General features: G+C 43.8%; 1 protein-coding gene across 5 annotated transcripts in view; it reads right to left on the reverse strand.

Annotated features, from left to right (window-relative positions):
- Positions 1-20,274, reverse strand: part of PTPRB (protein tyrosine phosphatase receptor type B) — a 113,661-nt gene that overhangs the window by 23,387 nt on the left and 70,000 nt on the right. For all 5 annotated transcript variants that reach the window (XR_010932486.1, XM_067697337.1, XM_067697336.1 and 2 more), the window contains 7 exons: positions 17,826-18,089; positions 15,744-16,007; positions 14,721-15,002; positions 10,842-11,120; positions 10,177-10,326; positions 7,701-7,944; positions 1,144-1,250 (listed from right to left, as the gene is read on the reverse strand). Coding sequence is in view for 4 of the 5 variants with exons in the window: in XM_067697337.1 (XP_067553438.1) it covers positions 1,144-1,250; positions 7,701-7,944; positions 10,177-10,326; positions 10,842-11,120; positions 14,721-15,002; positions 15,744-16,007; positions 17,826-18,089 (1,590 nt within the window). In the remaining variant the exon portion in view is untranslated. The remainder of the gene's footprint in view (positions 1-1,143; positions 1,251-7,700; positions 7,945-10,176; positions 10,327-10,841; positions 11,121-14,720; positions 15,003-15,743; positions 16,008-17,825; positions 18,090-20,274) is intronic.

The raw sequence follows: 20,274 nt of genomic DNA on the forward strand, positions 1-20,274 counted from the left end.
CTTCCTTTATTGGACTACATACAATGTTTGTTGTATAACAATAATTTAAATAGGGAAGAATTGTGTTTACAAATCCCTTACTTAACATTAAATTATAAGCAAACACATCTAAATCCTCCTGTGTTCTGATCCCTTTTTGGTTTGAAAAGTGGGAGATTATCCCTATATTTGGCATTAATAGATGGGAGTGTTTGTGAGGCTGAGTCATCTTTTGTCATACAGCATGAGAGACTGTTTTAGCTACAAAGAAGAACTTCCTGAGACCAAGCATTGTGGAAGGCTGGGTACAGGGAAAGGCTGGGCAGATAATGGTATCAAAGAACAATGTGCAAAAAAATAAAGCCATTCTCAGCATGTTGGAAATATTCTGAATCCGAGCAGTGCAGAGGTTAAGAGGTCAGGCAGAAAGGGCCAGAATTGCAGCTCTGCTATCTTGGGCGAGTTACATAAACTCTTGGTATCTCAAATCCTCACCTTTAAAATGGGGATGATAATAGGATCTACCTCAAAAGGTGGTAGTGAGGATCAGGTATATTCTAAGCACAATGCTTAAAACTGCTACTCCACAGGATGAAAAGTAAAATTAGCGACTATTATTACTCAGGCTTTCCCTCTAACATAAATTTATGTAAAGCCAAGTTAACATTTTGTATCATGTAAAAGCAACGTATAATAAACAAAAGGAAAAAAGTCACCTGTAATCCCACTACTCTGAGATATTCATCATTAATACTTTGGTGTTTTTCCTTCTAGTCTTTTTTCCTATGCATTTCTATGTATATATTTCATATACACATTCCCACTAACGACTTGAAAGCCTTTTGTACCTACTTCTGTTTTGGCCTGTGCAAGCTCTTGACCTGAATGTTTTTTTAAAAAATTCATGTTTAATAGGAAAAAAAATCTGGTATTTCTTTCTACGTTCTTTACACGATTAATCCCCTTTCAGTCCATTCTGCTACAGAAGTTGTGAAATTCCTCTAATCCACATCAATCCATGATCATATAAAGATTAAAATCCAAGCAAAATAAATGTTCCCCTTACCACCATCAGCCAAGTCCCCAGATCTCCCCACTAGAGGCTCTTGTAGGTGACATGGTGTTTGGCAGACTATGTAAAGTCGATGGAAAGGTTAGCCTTACCTGACTCAGTGGTGATGGGCAAAGAGAAAAATGTGTCTGAATAGAGTGGCTTTGTGAATTCCTTCAGGTCCTCATCAAATAGCTGGGTAAAAGCCCGAATGCTGATTCTGAAAAGAAAACCAATTTATTTAAGTACAAATTAGTGACTCACCACAGTAGGGTCAAGGAGAAACAGGGTGGTCACCTGGTCAATATGTATGTAGGGTAGGGTATGAATTATGAAATCAGATAGCCCTGGGTTCGTGCATTCATGCATTCATTCATTTATTCATCAAATATTTATTGAGCCCCTACTGTGTGCCAGTACCTGTCCAGGAGCTGGATATACTGCAAAGAATAAGTCCCTACCACCTCGAGGTTTACATTCTTGAATGTAAAACTAAGCTTAGTAGGCTGAAGTCACAGGGCGATATGGGAACAAAAAATCACTTTCTAACATCTAGAGTATGAGCTACCTCACAGGCAGTGAGCTTCCAGTCATTGAGGGTGTGTAAGCAGAGACTGGAGAACCAGCTCTCAGGGAATCTGTAGGACAGCAGCCCTGCACTAAGTTATAGATTGGCTTGGGTGACCTCTTCAGTCTGTTCTATCCTGAAGTTTCCTAGACTATAGGTTTACTGAGAGTATGAGGATCAGTTTATATGGGAAAACTTTTTCTAGGGTTAATTTAAATCGTAGGAAAAGTAATGGACGATTCTTTTTTCCTTAAAAAAAAAAATCTAGATTTGCTCAACCCAAAAGTATCTGGGCACATCCTGTAATAATGCTGAAGTAGTACCAACATTAGTACCAGCCAGGACAAATTGTTCTGACCTTTTGCCCTCTCCTTCTCACTCATGCCCAGGTCCAGGCATCATCTTCAAGCTGACACTGATCAATTTCCATCTCTAAAAGAAACCTTCCAAGTCAAAAGTTGTACTTCCAGGAATAACAGACTGTTGATGGAGGTATTGTGCAATGTCCCCAAAGGGTAACAAGCAGTCAACACACATTAAGTGGGAGGGGAGGAGTTGGTGTGTGTTGCTAATGTATTATACCTTTGGACATTGAAAGGAGTCTCTCCCATGAAAAGAGTTTCTTTTACAACCCTCAGAATGGGAGAAAATATTTGCAAACGAAGGAACTGTCAAAGGATTAATCTCCAAAATGTACAAGCAGCTCATGCAGCTCAATATCAAAAAAACAAACAACCCCATCCAAAAATGGGCAGAAGACCTAAATAGACACTTCTCCAGAGAAGATATACAGATTGCCAACAAACACATGAAAGGATGCTCGACATCTCTAATCAGTAGAGAAATGCAAATCAAAACTTCAGTGAGGTATCACCTCACACCAGTCTGAATGCCCATCATAAAAAAACCTACAAACAGGGCTTCCCTGGTGGCGCAGTGGTTAAGAATCCGCCTGCCAATGCAGGGGACATGGGTTCGAACCCTGGTCTGGGAAGATCCCACATGCCGCGGGGCAACTGGGCCCGTGAGCCACAACTGCTGAGCCTGCGCATCTGGAGCCTGCGCTCCGCAACGAGAGGCCGTGACGGTGAGAGGCCCGCGCACCGCGATGAAGAGTGGCCCTGCTCGCCGCAACTAGAGAAAGCCCTCGCATAGAAACGAAGACCCAACACAGCCATAAATAAATAAATAAAAATTCATTTTTAAAAAAACACAAAAAACCTACAAACAGTAAATGCTGGAGAGGGTGTGGAGAAAAGGGAACCCTTTTGCACTGTTGGTGGGAATGTAGATTGATACAGCCACTATGGAGAACAGTATGGAGGTTCCTTAAAAAACTACAAATAGAACTACCATATGACCCAGCAATCCCACTACTGGGCATATACCATGAGAAAACCATAACTCAAAAAGACTCATGTACCACAGTATTCATTGCAGCTCTATTTACAATAGCCAGGACATGGAAGCAACCTAAGTGCCCATTGACATATGAATAGATAAAGAAGATGTGGCACATATATACAATGGAATATTACTCAGCCATAAAAAGAAACGAAATTGAGTTATTTGTAGTGAGGTGGATGGACCTAAAGACTGTCCTACAGAGTGAAGTAAGTCAGAAAGAGAAAAAGAAATACTGTATGCTAACACATATATATGGAACTTAAAAAAAAAAAAAGGTTCTGAAGAACCGAGGGGCAGGACAGGAATAAAGATGCAGACATAGAGAATGGACTTGAGAACATGGGGAGAGGGAAGGGTAAGCTGGGACGAAGTGAGAGAGTGGCTTGGACATATATACACTACCAAATGTAAAATAGCTAGTGGGAAGCAGCCGCATAGCACAGGGAGATCAGCTCGGTGCTTTGTGTCCACCTAGAGGGGTGGGATAGGGAGGGTGGGAGGGAGATGCAAGAGGGAGGAGATATGGGGATGTATGTATATGTATAGCTGATTCACTTTGTTATGCAGCAGAATCTAACACACCATTGTAAAGCAATTATACTCCAATAAAGATGTTAAAAAATGTTTCTTTTATTTGTATAGTGTGAAGAACTTTTATAAATATGATTCTATTTGACCATCTCCAACCTCTCCAATATAAGAAGGTTATGATATTATTTCAGAGATTTGGAACCTGAAGCTTGGGGAGATTCCATTTCTCACTCAAGATCATAGAGAAAGCTGGTAAAAGAGAACCAAACTCAGTACTTTCTGACTCGTAGTCCAATTCTCTTTCTCTTATTTCCTCTTGGCTTAGTTTTGGTTTAACAGCAGTGACTTCTGTTGGAGGGGTGGCAAAAAGGGCCTGGGCTAGGAAGCATAGGGTTTGAGGTCTAGCTCTCACGGTCACTGATTAGGTGAATGGTTCCCAAAGTTCTTTATGCCTCAGTTTTCTCAGCTGTGAAAATAAAAGCATTGGGTATAACAACCTTGACAGGTCCTGCTCTGGAATTCTGGGATTCATAGGTGCAAATGCAAAGTACAAAATGGATGCAGATGAATAAGGGCCTTTAGGAACCCTGGAAGGAGATAATGACTTACTGTAGGCTTCGCTTAAAACTAGCAGGTCCACAGGAACTCTGCCCTTAAACCCTTCCAGTAATGGACACCACAACCACATCTCCTAGCCCAGCAATTAGCACCTGTTCAGAATCCTGTCCCATCCTATCTTCCTACTTTTGTCTTCCCCACTACCCCTCTACATGACCCCCACTTTCAAATGGGAGTATTTGCTTTTCTCTAAACAATCTGTGTATTTCTGCCTCTGCACTGTGAATCTCCTCTTGCCTCTATCGCCATAGTTTCAAATTCTTCCCTACTTTTCAGCGCCCAGCCAAAATGATACCTCCTTCAAGAAGCCTTTTGAAACTTCATAGCATTTATTTACCTATACCCTTCTTATGTCCTTCAACATTTCTGCCCATATTTTATAGACATGTCTTCTGTTTATGTATATAAGATTATTTTAATGAACTGATATCTGATAGTAAGTTTTTCAACTTTACATGTGTCCAAAATCAGAATTCTATAGCACAAAGTTACAGATCACGTGGTTCCATTTCCTTCATTTGAGGAAAATGAGGTCAAGAGAAGCTGAAACCTGATCGTGGTCACATTGCTATTCTATTTAGAATAGAAACAAAAACAGATCAGCACTTCCCCAACCACCAAACTGCTTCTCACCCATCATGATCCGCCCATTCTCTTCCCATACGGAACAACGCTAATTATATACCCGGATAGTAGGAACCCAACAATGAACGGAAACACATTATACATTCGTTGACATAATAAACTTGCATATCAGCTAAACCTAGCATTTCTCATTTCTTTTCAATCCTAATTTTTCTTTTTCCATGTTCCTTCCTGTCTACCTGTTCTCTCTGAAGAAAAAGATGCCTGAGAGCATTGAGGGTCACCATGGTGATTATCGTCGCGAGACAGGCAGAATTCTGCCTGCACAGAGCCTGGGTTCAGCAGCTACCACACGGGGGTCACTTAGCGTGCGGTTCTCTGTGCTCGTATCAAGCATCATCTGCCTGGCATGCTGTTCACAGGAGTGAACGAAATGTGGAGAAATAGAGGAAAGCTGTGTCCTAGAAAACAAATTAGTGCGGCAGGAGGTGATTAAGCTATAATAAGAATGTGTAACCCTTCATAGAGCATCTTGGCTCATTTCCTTGTTTGTTCATAACACTTAATGGCGTCTCTTTTGTGCCCGGTACTTGCCATATTGTTTTGTGACCGATGTCACGTCTGTCTCCCCTATTGGACTGTGAGCTCTTGAAGCCTAGTGAAGAGGGTAGGCTATTAAACAAAGGGCTAAAAACCACTGCTAACTGGAGGATTAGAGGGGTGTAGAGACTGGGTGCTGTGGAAATGTAGCTGAGGGCCCTGCTGCCCAGCTGTGGGTTAACAGGGGTGGCGCGGGCTAGTTGCAGGTTGAGCTGGCCTTTAAAGTGTATGAAGCAATTCACCAGTCAGACGGGAGAGTGGAGGGCGTCCCAAATAGAGTGAAAAGGATGTGCAAAGGCTCAGGGGGCTAAGAGAGCCAGATTTAAGGGAACTCAGAGGAACAGGGCAAAGCAAAAGGGCAGAGTGTACTTGGGGCAAATGGCGGGAGACAAAGCTGGCGGGGCAGGCAGGAGGGAGGAGGCGGGGGCTTTGTGTGCCCTGCTCTGGAATCTTCACTTGCTCCTGGAAATGAATGGGAACCACTGAAAGACCTTAATCTAGAAGGGACATGGCTAGGTTTGATCTGTCACCTACATGACTCCTCAGGACATTCCTGTGATGTTTTGCAGATGAGGAAAGTGAGAATTAGAGAACTGAAATGCCATTTACAAGGTTACACAGCTGAAAAGTGGCAGTGCTGGAACTCCAATTGCAGGGCCTCTTCCTAGGACCTTCCTATGGACAGGAAGGAGTGTGCTGGGAGACTGGGGGCCTGGTCCACACATGAACTCTCTCTAGCTTCTTGTTCTCTTACTTTTTTTTTTTTTGCAGTACGCGGGCCTCTCACTGTTGTGGCCTCTCCCGTTGCGGAGCACAGGCTCCGGACGCGCAGGCTCAGCGGCCATGGCTCACAGGCCCAGCCACTCCACGGCGTGTGGGATCTTCCCGGGCCGGGGCACAAACCCGTGTCCCCTGCATGGGCAGGCGGATTCTCAACCACTGAGCCACCAGGGAAGCCCCTTGTTCTCTTTCTTAAACATAGTAACGAGTCATCTTCTCTCCTTCTCTTTCAAAAAGCAAACCAGAAAACAAACAAAAACAGCCTCAACTTTCCAACCCACAAAGAGAAAATAGCCCTTAGGAGACTTTTCCTCAAATTTCCTGGAGCCCAAGTGACCAAGGAGCTGAGGCATCTCTTGATTCTAATAGGAACTAAAGGACCCTGGCGTTCTGATCTCTTTTATATTTCTCCTTTGCTCTGTCTGAGATCTCATCTCCTTCAGGTAGGCTCCTATGGCCTTTTCCTCAAGCAAATGTCACTAATAAGTGTGTGTGTGTTTACTTTGGAGGTGCCAACCTTGGCTGTGTGGCAGTAGCACTTTTGTGGTGAGTCCTGGGCAGAGGTAGCTATACAGAGTTCCTGCTCAAAGTGAGTCCTCTGTTTTAGGGCAACTGTTGGCCTGCCTTTGTTGATGCAAGGGAGGGGCTAAGAATGACATGATGCCGTGTCACTGTCTCCTTTTGGAGCTGGCAGAAAAGTTTCTGCTGAAATTCAGGGGTGATACTCAAAATATGCAAGTGTTAATAAGACCTGGACACTGCCAACCAGAATGGACACTGGCCCATAGAGAACCTGACTGACTGCCATACTGGCTGGATATCAGCTCTGCCAACACCCAACAGAGAAGGCACATCCTCTGCAGAAGTATTAATCTTGGATGTTATCTTATATCCAAGATGGAAGCCTAGGTTCTCTATCTCTTGGGGATCCTGGTTTGGGGGGCTGTGTATACTTATACCTGCTTTCGGGGAGCATAGTGTAGATGAAGGGCACAGACAATTCCTACAGATGGAAGGGCCTGTTGGCTGTAGTAGTGCTCCCTGGGGCCAAACCAAAGAGCTGCTCCTTTTCATCTGCCATCTTACTGGGAGGAGAGGGTGCTTCCACTCATTCAGGGGCCTTTCCCTTCAAGGGTTCTATCTGGACCAAAGAGCACTTTCGTCTTTTACGCCTTAGAAGGTAAATTCCAGTCCTCACTAAAAGTGGAAGATAAAACCTCATATGTCTTGAGTCTCCCTGAACTCAATCTTTCTATTTGGACATTTTCACAATTGTTAACATGGTAAGTAAATTGTCCGATTCATACTAGAGAAGTTTTAGGAGAAAGGACAATCTATTAAGAACCTTCAGTTCTTCACATAACGAATGGGAGCTTTTGCACCATGCGAAAGCCTTCTTTACACATTACCTGTGAATGCAGGCAGGAACACAACTTTTATAAATTACCTAGTAAAATGTAGAGCACTCTTGTAACGCAGGTTATTAATCTACAGGAGCTCGTGTGCATCAGAGGCCCAGACAGCTGAGCGCCCAGTGATGGAGCACGTCCCTTCTAGCAAAATGACGGTAACACATCTAACCTGTAGGCCGTGCGTGGCTTCAGCGGGCCGTCACAGAATTTTTGCTGATTGGGATCACATTTTCCACCCAGGCTCTCCATCTCTGCACCAAGCTTAATGTTAAAACTCTTAGAGTTGCTGTCAGGACTTTCCGCACATTTGCTGGCAAAATAGTCAGTCTGGTACACCCGAATGGAGGCATTGTGCCTGTATTCCAGGTAGGAGGGCAGAGGGTGCTGCTGTTCTGGCTTCAGCTCATCACTGCCTGGAGGGAGAAAACCCACAGTGAAGCACTGACTTCCTTGTGACTTCAGTCATGTCTAACCAGGTTTCTGAGGTTACCTCCTCACCCACTATCTCTAGTCATCCCTGGAGTGCAGAATCTGTCATCTCAAAGGATGCTATGAAATTCTCCCAATGAAATTAATTTAATTCACTTTTTCTAAAATAAGCAAAAATTAAAAATAAATAGTGCATATACAAAATTTTATATATGCATATTCATCTACACCGACACACACACACACACACACACACACACACACACACACACACTCTATCATTTTTCTAGTTAAGAAAATATGTGTGAACGAGAGGGTGGCTCACGCATCAAATGATAATGTGTCCGTAACTCCAGAAAGTTGGACACTCCCCACCGTGAGAGTCAAGCCACTCGAAAAGGTCTCTACCTTGCCAATAACCATTGTAGCTGAGCGAATAAGGAGATCCCTATGACCTGGGAAATAGGGAAGAGATAAGAGCAATCAGGTCTGAGGCCAGAGCAGTCGCCTCATAGGCACGCTCCCCGTGCCGTGCCCAGTCTGATAATTGCTCCGTGTCCTGCTCTGTTATCTTGAGTACAGCTTAATCCTGGCTTGAATTTGGTCCCTCATGCAGAACACTTCCCAGAACTCTTCCCCTGTCCACCCAGCCTGCTGTGTGTTTTGGCACTGCAAACTTGTTTTGATGTTGGCTGGAGGAAAGCATAATTAGGAAGGAAAATATTATAGAGATTGGATACCATTTACAGTGAACTTTAAGGAGTGGTAGTGTGGGGCTTCTTTGTGTCCTGGACTCAACCTCAATTTATTAAACTTTTATTGTTTAATAAAATTTGCTCAAAAATGAATGGATCTTAGAAACATTATCCTGTTGGCAGTAATTAAAAGGAAGGTTGCCTTTAGGAAGAGTAAATATGCTCGAAATGACACTTATGTGAGAGGGCTTGTTATCTTAGACCACCAGGGGGAGCACAGCCCATCTCCATGGACATCAGTAATTGAAACCCACCTGGCTGGAGCACACGAGGCTGAATTCTGGGGTATTACTTTTTTTCAGCTACTGCCTTATATTCAGGTAGGAAAACACTGTCTTCAGGGCAGCCTACTTAAATTTAAAGTCTCTCTACAGTTCACCTATTTATCTCCAATTAGGATGTGTGAGGAAACTTGGAATGCAGCACTGACCCTTGAAATTATTGAATTAATTATGCATAACCAGCTCTAGTACAATTAAATAAAATGTAAAAATACACAGTGAGAATGAAATACTGTTTAGCTCCAACATTTGTCATGGCAGGTTTAAAGCTTCCCACTGCCCACAAATGGGTTAAAATAGTCAAAATAGTCTGGGATGCTTAAGAAACTCCAGTGCAGCACCTTAAACAATTTTGAAAAATATAAGACATGTAGAATATATTAATGTCATTCCAGACACAGACATCTGTTTTGGAGAAATAACACACAAGACCTCAGTGGCAAATACACATATGGACATGTGTGTCCCCAGATACAGCACTCCTGCAAATGATTTGATAAATGCTGATGTAATAAGCTCTAAAGATCATACCGGGTGGTTGTATGGAATGTTATTATAAGAATTACCTAGTATTTCCCTGATCCATAAGAACTGGGTAACACTGAATAATTTAGTGGACTAGATAATGAAACATATTATTGAAAATTCAGTAGAGAAAGGAGGAATGCTCTTCATGATCATTTTTTCCCCTCTTTTAATCTTTTGAATATTTTTGTGAATTGGTGGGTGGTTTGGGAGTGTATGATTGGTGCAGGTATTGAGACAGGAAATGGAGAAGGCAGATGAAGCATATAGCTGCTTAATGGCAGAACAAGGGAGCTGAACGGGACTGAATAAGTAGCAAAGAAAACTGAATGAGTCAATACATGCCATGCACTTCCAACAGTGCCTGGCACATAGTACGGGCTCAAGAAATGATGGTTACTGTTATTACTGATGTAGTTGCTACTAATATTACTCACCCATTTAATAATTAAACCCAGCAGATAATAGGCTTTATTGCGGAAAGAACCTTTGAGCAGTTTTCTGTTACACCTCCCTGCATCCAGCAGAGAGAAAGTGAAATGACTTAAAAATGCAGTTTTCTTCTTTTAAAAACTTGTCACAAAAGGAGCTCCCACAGTGACTTTTGGGAAAGTAATCCTGTGTCTTACAGCAGAGTTAATTCGTGATCACTTACCGTCAGCCTCTCTCACCACCACTGTGAAGTATTTCACAGCTCCATTGGTGTCGCTGAACCAGCTGCAGTTGAAAGTAAAGTTGATGGAAGATTTGCTAATTAGCACATCCTTTTTATTCACCCGAATATGTGGAGGTGGAGGAGGAGGGCCTGGAAGAAGGGTGGGGAGGGAACCAAGAAGGGTCACAACTATGCTTTTACGTATAAACTATCAGTGAAATGAAGATCTCTACTCACCTACATCAGACTGTGTGCGTGTGTGTGTAATGCTTGGAATCAAGAAAACCTCCTCCTCTCCTGAAGGGAAGCAGGCAGAGGAAGTGATTTGCCAGTAGCACATTAAACATAATGAAAGAGGCAGCTCCTCAGCAGGATTTCCTGGAGTTGTAGCATCAAACTGCTTAAAAGCTCCATTATGGCTCTAACTGTGTCAGGCAAAGAGATGTATTTAAATACTAACTCACTCAGGTTCTTTAAGATCATTTAACTTGTTTGCTGCCAGGATGCGTTACACAGAGAAGTGTTTCTACTTCCCAGAGCCTTTCAGATCCTCTTCAAGTGACAACAAGACACACTAATGTGGGTGAGCCATATGCACGTGAACAGGGGTGGTGGATACCACGGAGAAAGGCACACGCCCTGTGCCCGCCTCCGGGGACACTTACGGTCTATCATGGTGATGGTGCTGTCTTCGACCACCTCACTGCTCATGCCGGCTGACTGCACCTTGATGGACACCAGGTATCTCTTATGGGGCACTAGCATCATGATGTTAAGCAGAGATTTTTCTTTCTCCAACTTTCTGGAGAACTCAACTTCTTGAGTGTCCATTTTCCGGCACTCAATGCTGTACCCATCAAAGTCAGAATCGGGAGGGATCCAAGAACAGGCAATGGCCGTGGAGTTCTGAGGACGGCAATGCAGATTCTGTATCTTGTCTGGCTCTAAAGGAGACAGGAAGAGACACTTTTCACAACTCTGTGAGACATCCTTTTAGCTCCTTTGGCTCCAAGTAGCTCAGAGACCTAAACAAATAATTCTCAATCTTCATGTGAATTGTCTTTCATAGATGTCCAAGGGGATTTCTGCCTAGGAGACTCCACTTTGAGAAACACTAAACATTAAAATTCTGTCCCTTTAGAAAAATCACCGGGTACCATTGTGACTGGAAACACGTGGGCACTGAAATCAAGTGGCAGAAGTCAGATAGAAGGTGGGGCAGAGTAGCCGAGAGGTGCAGCTTGATCTGCCTGAATTCAAATTCTATTTGCCAGCGACCACTCGTGGGCAGGTGATTTAACATATCTGTGCCCTATCTGTAAAGTGGGGAAATGAAGAATACCTACTTCCTATGGTTACTGTAACGACTCAATGAGCTGAAACATGCACAGCCACCCAGCACAGTGGCTGGCGCGCTAACTGCTCAATAAATGTTAGTTCTTAAAATGAGGAAAGAAATGGCATTGCTGACGTTTTTACCTTCTGCATCTGGCTTCTGTCCCTGTCTTCCATTTTTCGCCTGCCCCTCCCTGCTCACACGCCATGCTCCAGGGACTGAACTGCTGTGATTCCCCACATATGCCAGACTCTTCCATCCCCCTGTTTCATCCCCCTGTGCTTACGGTCGTTCACTTTCCTCTGCCTGACAGAGTGCCTGACTCAGTAGGGACTTGAATGGCAGCTGATTTGTTCCTGTGAGTGACACAACCATGAGTCTGAAAGAAAAGCAGTCACGTGACCGTGCAAGTTAACAACCAAACCGTGTAGGTTACCCCGTTATATATGCTCTTCTGGGAACTATGTGTAGACCTACTTGGCCCTCCCAGCGGCAGCACCTGTTGCTCTGGTTTGGAGCACGACCCCCCTTCCCCTGACACGTGCTTTGTTACAGGAGTCACTGTCCTCACCAAACACTCGGCATCTGCGTGCTACTGAGCGAATTCCTGTCTCATATCAAGGTCTATAAATGTAAGCTAAGTCACAGCAGGTTAGATGAGGATGATTTAGGAAAAAAAATCAAGCCGAGGATTTTTCAGGATAGAGGAAGAATTGGCCTTTGAGGCAGACAATAATTGTGTCTTTTCAAACATTAATTGCGTGTTAATCTTTTGAGCTCCCTTCAAACCAAGTCACAGCTGAGACCCAAAGACACCTCCTCTTTCAGCTTTGGAGAAATTCTTTGAAAACATCCTGCCTAATCCATAATTCTGATAATTTACACAAAGTATAATACGGAAATTTGCTTTGATCTCTTCCCTCAGTTCCTTGTCTCTCCTCCTTTTCACCTCTAAATCCTGCCTGTTTTCCAAGACTCAGGTTACATCTCCATTCACTAAGAAACAAGTACCTACTGTGTGCGATGTGCCCTTCTAGAGACTGTCAACAGAACAGAAGTGAATAAGATATTAGCTGTAACCTCTAGGAAGGGAGATGAGTCCAAACCAGTCATAATACAAGGTAGAAAAGAGAATGTACCAGAAGAAATGGGGAAGAGGATGCTGTGTGAAGTGACAGACAACTTTCTGCTTCCGGCGTTAGCGGTGGAGTTAGCAAAGCCTTTCTGGCAGAGATGACACCTCGCCTAGATATTGGGAGAGGGGCATTTTAGGCAGAGAAAACCACGAACCTGGGCACCAAGGGTGGTGCTGGGAGGAGTGGGAAGGTGGCTGGTGGAGCAGTGCAAGCTGTTCAGCATGGCTGGAGTGTGTTTGTGAGAAATGGGGCACTGGAATGATTTTACATGAGAATTCTCAACTTCTGTATTGTTTAATCCTCTGGTCTTCTGTTACCCACAGCCAAACCCAATCTGAACTAATGCAACCCTCACAGTTCATTCCGCCATTCCCCGTAAAACTCAGCATCGAGCCCCTCTTGGCGCCGGCTGCTTTCCTCTTGGGCACGCCCCATTTGGTAAATGCTTCTCTTAAATTCTAGCATCCAGGACCGAATACAATATTCCAGATGCGATCTGACCAGCCCAACCTCAACTGAGCTCTCGGATTCTAACACCTGTGATTCAATCACACAGCCCACAATATGCCACTGCAAACCCCTCTTGATCTGGCTATAAACTAAAACTCTTCGTTCTTTTTCACATATTTCTCTTGACACACACCTATCTGATCCCAAACTGCTCTTTGGATACAATATCCAAAGAGTTATAATTTTTGTAGCATGAATGTTTGTTGAATTAACAAAACAGCTACTGGCTTAAATTTCTAATTTTCAACTTCGTATTTTATCAATAACCAATAACTATTTGATCTGATCTCAGAAACTACATTTACTGGGTATTATTGAAAAATAAATATTTGGATTGAGGTTCCTATACCAAAAACTTCTGTTTCTTTGAGGTCTGTGGTATTTATCTCAAAATGCCTTGTGTGGGGGCTTCCCTGGTGGCGCGGTGGTTGAGAGTCCACCTGCCAATGCGGGGGACGCGGGTTCGTGCCCCCGGGAGGGTCCCACATGCCGTGGAGCGGCTGGGCCCGTGAGCCATGGCCACTGAGCTTGTGCGTCCGGAGCCTGTGCTCCGCAACGGGAGAGGCCACAACAGTGAGAGGCCCGCGTACTGCAAAAAAAAAAAAAAAAAAAAACCCTTGGGGAAGAAACTGATATGTACTTTATTGTTGAAGTATTTTCATCTTTAGAATTTACAGCAGTATGTCCTAACCAGTCCCTCTGTTTCTAGTTTGCCCCTTTCGATCTGTTCTCTGTTCCACCCCCATAGTGACTTTCTAAAATGCAAATTTGATTATATCTCGGCTGAAAATCCTTCAGTGGCTCCAATGGACTGAGGTTCAAAATCATCACCATGGCTCACAAGACATTGTATGACCTGTTTCTCCTAATCCTTACCTATTATCCTCTGGCCAACTAAACTCCTTTCTATTCTGCCTCCTGCCTGGTTTTGGAATCTTTTATTCTCTCTACCTGGAACATTCTTTACTTCTTTCTTCATCTCCACCCAGTGAGTCTTACTCTTTCCTTGGGTTTTTTTTTTTTTTTGCGGTACGTGGGCCTCTCACAGTTGTGGCCTCTCCCATTGCGGAGCACAGGCTCCGGACGCACAGGCCCAGTGGCCATGGCTCACGGGCCCAGCCACTCCGCGGCATGTGGGATCTTCCCGGACCGGGGCACGAACCCGTGTCCCCTGCATCGGCAGGCGGACTCTCAACCACTGTGCCACCAGGGAAGCCCTTTCCTTGGGTTTTGATTTGGATGTTTCTTCTTCTAGGAAGCTCCCTTTTATTGGGTCAGATGCCTTTACCCTGTGTTTCTCTAGTGCCAAATACTTCCTTCATCACACCCAAAATGTCTTGTTAATGATAGTACCTCCCACTCAACTGTAAGCTCCATGAGGGCAGAGATTATTTCTTGTTGTTAAAGTTGAATAAATGAACAAATCTATATAGAACTTCTGTCTGAATTCAAATCTAACCTATTTCAGGTAAAAATGTGGATTTAAACCAAGCCCCATTGGAATAAGATGTTGCAACACATACTTCCTCCCCACTTCATCTGAGAATCAAGACATGTCATACTTGTCCTCACAGATCCAAAAATTGGTTTGCTGTAGGTTTTCCAGGAATCACCACTGACAGTCTTGACACTGAATTGATAAGATCTCCCTGGACGAAGGCCATACACGATGCGTCCTTCTGATTTTCTGTTGCTGTAGGGGTTGAAGACTGTGACGGCATCTCTGGGGAACCACTGCAGCTCAAAGTCATCATAGTCTGTCCAGTCCGGTGGCCCTTTCCAGGTGATGGCCAACGATGTGTTCGCAACATCAGCAAATGACATAAGACTGGGAGGACTTGGGGCTGTATGTATGAGCAAGTAAAAAATCATGCAATCACTTCTATGCCATAACATATATAAATAAGATAGCTGAGCGACATCAGACATACGTTTAACGTACTTCATAGGAAGAGGTAATATGATAACATAATAATGAGCTTCCATTGACAGTGTTTACTACGTGTGAGACACTGTCCTCAAGTGTTTTATGTACATTTTCTTTAATTTTTATAACCAGAGAGTTTTTACCAGGGTGCTGTGGAGCATGAGCTTGCCCTGAATGGATTACAAGTATGAGAAGATATTTATTCCATCAGATTTGGGGATGTGAAGGCTAGAGTCCACAGACAGTTATATCCAATTGCAGAGAGCCTTGTTCATTGACCCCAGGGTGGTACACAGATACCAATGTTATCTGTGTGTGCCCAAGAAATAAGAAAATTTAGAAAGCACTGATCATAGTAACACAATGATGATGTATATGACTATCCCCATTTTACAGATAAGAAAGCTGAGGCTTAGAGATGCTCGGTGACTTGCCCAGCTTCACACAGGTAAGTGGTAGAGCTAAGCCAAGGACCTAGATCTTTTCACCCAAAGTCTGTCTCCTTCACCCATTCTATCACAGAGCCTTCCCAAGTTCAGGGGCTAGCACATGGTACATCATTACCGATTTTATTTCTTATTAATAAAACCGTAATTAAAACATGCCTGCGGAAGCTACTTCCCACCAACACTTGGCCATTGGCCACTGGGCTTCTTACCTGTTCTGCTCTCCCCCGTGACCTTGTTGCTGAGATCTCCACTATGAGTTATCACACACAGCGTGTATTTCCTTCCGGGAACAAGGCCATGGAAACGCCACTCTGTCAGGTCCTTGTCTTTCCAGTTTTCCTTCTTTGTGCCATTGGGGTTATAGAGAATCAGTTCATAAAAGTCGAAGTCCCCAGAGGCTGGACTCCAGCTGAACCAGAGACTGTCTGTCATGTTTCGATTGGATCCCTTGAGGTTACTCACAGAGGCTGGGACTTAAGAGAAGGACAACCTTTACTAAAAACAAGACAGATAGAAACAAAGGCATTTTGGCCCACAGGTGAAAACATGAGCTGTGTTGGGTGTACAGGTGAGTAGCGCTTATTGTAGAGTCAGATCTTGCTTCTACTTCAGGTCACTTGAGTTTAGGGGCATGTGGTCTAGAGACCTGGCACAAATTAAAATAAAACAAAGCACAAGAGGTGGTGACTTCTGTATGCTCGCTACATGTCTTCTGATAAACATATAAAGTGAAATCTTCAGAAATGACTAAGACTGGTCAAATAGTTCATAACTTAGGATATAAAAAGCCCTGAAAGTTGTTCATAAAATGTTCCTGCCCCTTCCAGTCTGGCCCATCTCACTTGGGCCACCATCCCATAACATCCCTCTCTGGGCCTCTTTACTTCCTCTCCATCCTCTCTTAGGTTCTCAGTTCTCTCTCTCAGCCCTTTCTTCCCCCAAAATCTATACTGATGGAACCTCACTTGGGAAGTGAAGTGTTAACAGTCATTTCTACCATAGTATAAATTAGTCAGGCTGGCACTTGTCCCGTGGGTATGTAAGCTTCATGATTCTTTGGAGAGTGAAGACTGTTGCCCCTTGTTGGAGGAATTTTAAACATTAATGAGCAGATAAGGGAAGACGTGCCTAGGGCAGATGGCCCTGAAGATGGTAACATCTAGGAAATTCCACTCATGGCTTATCTACTGCTCTTTTTCATTCCCTCAGAAGACAAGCTGAGAACTCCTGCTGAGTGACTAAAATGAGCTCTTCCCATGGCTCCTCTCACCTTCGGGTCTCAGCTGAAAAGCCTTCTCTGTCTAAAGGGGTCTCTAAGTCTTGTCCTGCCGAGTCACGCTGTGTCATAACATAATGTTTATTTCCTTCAGAGGATTTAAGGCGTTCCAAAATCATCACCCTTTAAAATCTGCAGTCCCGTCCCCTCCTCCTCTCTGCTAGTGTAGAGCCCTGTGAGGTCAGGGGCCCTGTGAGTCTTGTTTACTCTCCTAGTGCAACAGTGAGCCCAGTGCCTGGCACACAAGAGCACTCAAAAACAACTGTCAATTAAGAATAAAAATTGGGGACTTCCCTAGTGGTCCAGTGGCTAAGGCTCAGCGCTCCCAATGCAGGGGGCCGGGGTTCCATCCCTGCTCAGGGGACTAGATCCCACATGCATGCTTCAACTCAAGAGATCACATGCCGCAACTAAGACCCGGCGCAGTCAAATAAATAAATAAATATTTTCAAAAAGAATAAAAATTGAATAGAAAAAATGAGATAATGGACTCAAATTGTGGAGAAAGAGTAGATTCAGTTTCTTATTTGCAAAACCCAGAGATGTTTCTCTCTCTCATTTTCCTGGAACTCTTGTGTTCACTTCATCTAGTGCTGTGTTTCTGATTCACAGCAGTCTTTGCTTGTTGGCCCCATTTGTAGCTGCCCTTCTTTGGACCTGCTCTCCACTCCATCTATTTCCTGTAGAAAGCTGAAAGGCACAGCTTGAATTGAGCCCTGATGGGTTATAACCCTCGCGTAGCAGTTTGCTGTCAAGTAGAGGAGCCAGATTCATTTTTCTCACTAAACTCTATGAGGTAAGCACGTGTAGGAAACAAAGCAAAAACCAGTGCAAAAACTATTCTGATATATAATCAAAGGTCTGATTTAGGGTCAGAAATTTCATATAAAGGTCACAAATTTCATACAAAGCTACACCCTGGGTAGAACAGGAAACTAAGGACAAATCAAGGAAAAGCCAGTGAGTACTGTGACAATTTCCCTGCTATTCATTACAGCTTGGGTTCAGGTCTTACCTGTTCTACCGAATATGGAAGACTCATTAGACAGCTCCCCACTGTGAGTTACAATCACCATTTTGTACATTCGACCTTGTAGCAAGTTCTGGAAAGAGAAGCTCTGGACTTGCGGGCCAACTTGAGCTCGCTCCTGAAGAGTTCGATCTGGGTTGTACAGAAAGATGTTGTACCATTTGAGCTCCCCCTCTGAGGGGGTCCAGCTGAAGGACAGGTGTCTGGTGGCGTTCTCTGTGATCCTCAGGTTGGTGACAGCTGCTGGGACTAGAAAGGTTGAGGAGAAAGAGAATGAGACTGAGTTTTGGTACAGCCCACCCTGACCCAGCCCGGGGTTGGTGCCTAGATGGCCACACTCCATCAAGCAGCTCAAAACACACCATCCCTGCCTTTAAGAATATTGACTACATGGAGACCCCAGAGCAAAGAAATCCGAATAATGTGAACTAGCGAGGCTGAAGCCGTTAATGTTAAAAAGCAAAACCACAAGAGAACAACAACAACAAAAAACCCCACTAATGGAAAACTATCTTTAAAGACATTTTTTGCATGTAAAATAAATGTTAGTCTGACCTGTGTGACTAAATGTTTTTCCAGTACTAGGAACTAGATCAGAGACCAGCAATCTATCTCTGAGTGCCCTCTGAGAGCTAAGAAATGACCATTGGAGGGAAGGGCAGTGGGAAGGAGAGACTAGGTATGAAAGAAAGGGAAAATCAGGCAGAAAGAGAAAACTAGATTCAGAGACATGGGAAAGAGAAGGAAGAGGAAAAGCCAAAACCATTTTTTAAAAAAGGTTTACATTAGGATTTTGGAACCTTTTTGGCCTTCCGTGCTACCTGCTGGCAAGGTGAAATGACCTGCTTCCAAACTGTTGGCACAGATGCTGTCTGATACCATGGAAGTCTTAAGATGCCAGTGGAAATAGAACAGGACATCTGTCTCCTCTCTCCTGGGTTCTCTTCTCCAAACACTTTCTCAGGCTCTTTTGCTTTTCCCCTCTCCTTACGCCAGATCCTTAAAAGTTGGTATTTCCCATGGTTTCAGCCTTTGTCTCCTTCATATTCTATAACATTAGCGAAACAGTCAGTCTCATTCACTTTATGGCTCGCTATGGCCTGCATGTTTGTGTCTCCACCCCTACCCTCCTGGAAATTCATGTTGAAGCCTAAAGGCCAAAATGATGGTTTCAGGGGGTAGCGAATGGAAGATGATTAGGCCATGAGGGTGGAGACCTCATGAGTGGGATCAGTGCCTTATAAAAGAGACCCCAGAGGGCTCTCTCATCCTTCCCACCATGTGAGGACACGGTGAGAAGATGCTCGCTGTGATCCAGAAAATGGGCCCTCACCAGACACCAAATCTGCTGGAGCCTTGACCTTGAACTTCCAGCCTCCAGAACTTCCAGCCTCCAGAAATAATGTCAGTTGTTTAAGCCACCCAGTTTACAGTATTCTCGTTATAGCATCCTGAACAGACTAAAACATGGATTTAACTAGAATTTTTGTCCAAATCTTTATCTCCAGCTCACTTTTCTGAGCTCAGGACCCCTATTATCAATAACCTATTGATCACCTCTCTCTGCAAGACATTCAGACATCACAAACTCAGTTCAGAACTGAGCCCTGTATCTTTTTCCTTGACACTCTCTCCTCCTGCTTCTCTTATCTCAGTTAATAGAATCATCTTCTGCCAGGTAGAAACTGTAGAATCTTCTTCTGTTCCTCCTTTTATACTCTGCTCAGCCTCCAAATGCCACCTTACCTAATGCAGGACTATTTCTTGACTATATCTACTATTCTGCATCAGGGCCCCTGCATTAGTTTTGCTTTGGACCCTTATCGTTTCTATGACTGCCATCACCTTAGGACCCCAGTTACCTCTCTGACCACCCCCCCTCACTTTGCCATCACTCACTGTGCTCTACCAATAGTGGCCTCATTGCTGCTTCTCCAACGCCCCCACCTCAGGTTCTTCGCCTTGCTGTTTGCTCTGCTTCGGGATGCTCTTCCCCAGATATCTACACGGTCCTCTTTCTCACTTCTTTCAGACCTTTACTCAAATGTCACCTTCTCAACAAAACCTTTCAGGACTGTACTATCGAAAATTGTTAGCGTCTAGCACTTGCTAACCCACTTCCTGTTTTAATTTTCTCCTCAGTATTTATTACCATTTAACGTACTACATTTTTTACTTCTTTATTTTCTTCATTGCCTTTCTCCCCTACTAGAATAGAGGCTTCATGACTATGAGGGCTGTTTTATTCATTTCTGTGTATCCAGCATTTAGGACAGTGCCTGGCACACAGTAGGTGATCAATAACAAGTTCATTTATGAGCCTGTCTCCCCACCTTTGGTCTCTTCTCCATTCAATCTATCCCCCATCGCCATCTGATTTACCTTTTTCTTTTTTTTTTTTTTTTCGGTACGCAGGCCTCTCACTGTTGTGGCC

This window comes from Pseudorca crassidens, chromosome 11, assembly GCF_039906515.1.
Source record: "Pseudorca crassidens isolate mPseCra1 chromosome 11, mPseCra1.hap1, whole genome shotgun sequence".
Classification (NCBI taxonomy): Eukaryota; Metazoa; Chordata; class Mammalia; order Artiodactyla; family Delphinidae; genus Pseudorca; species Pseudorca crassidens.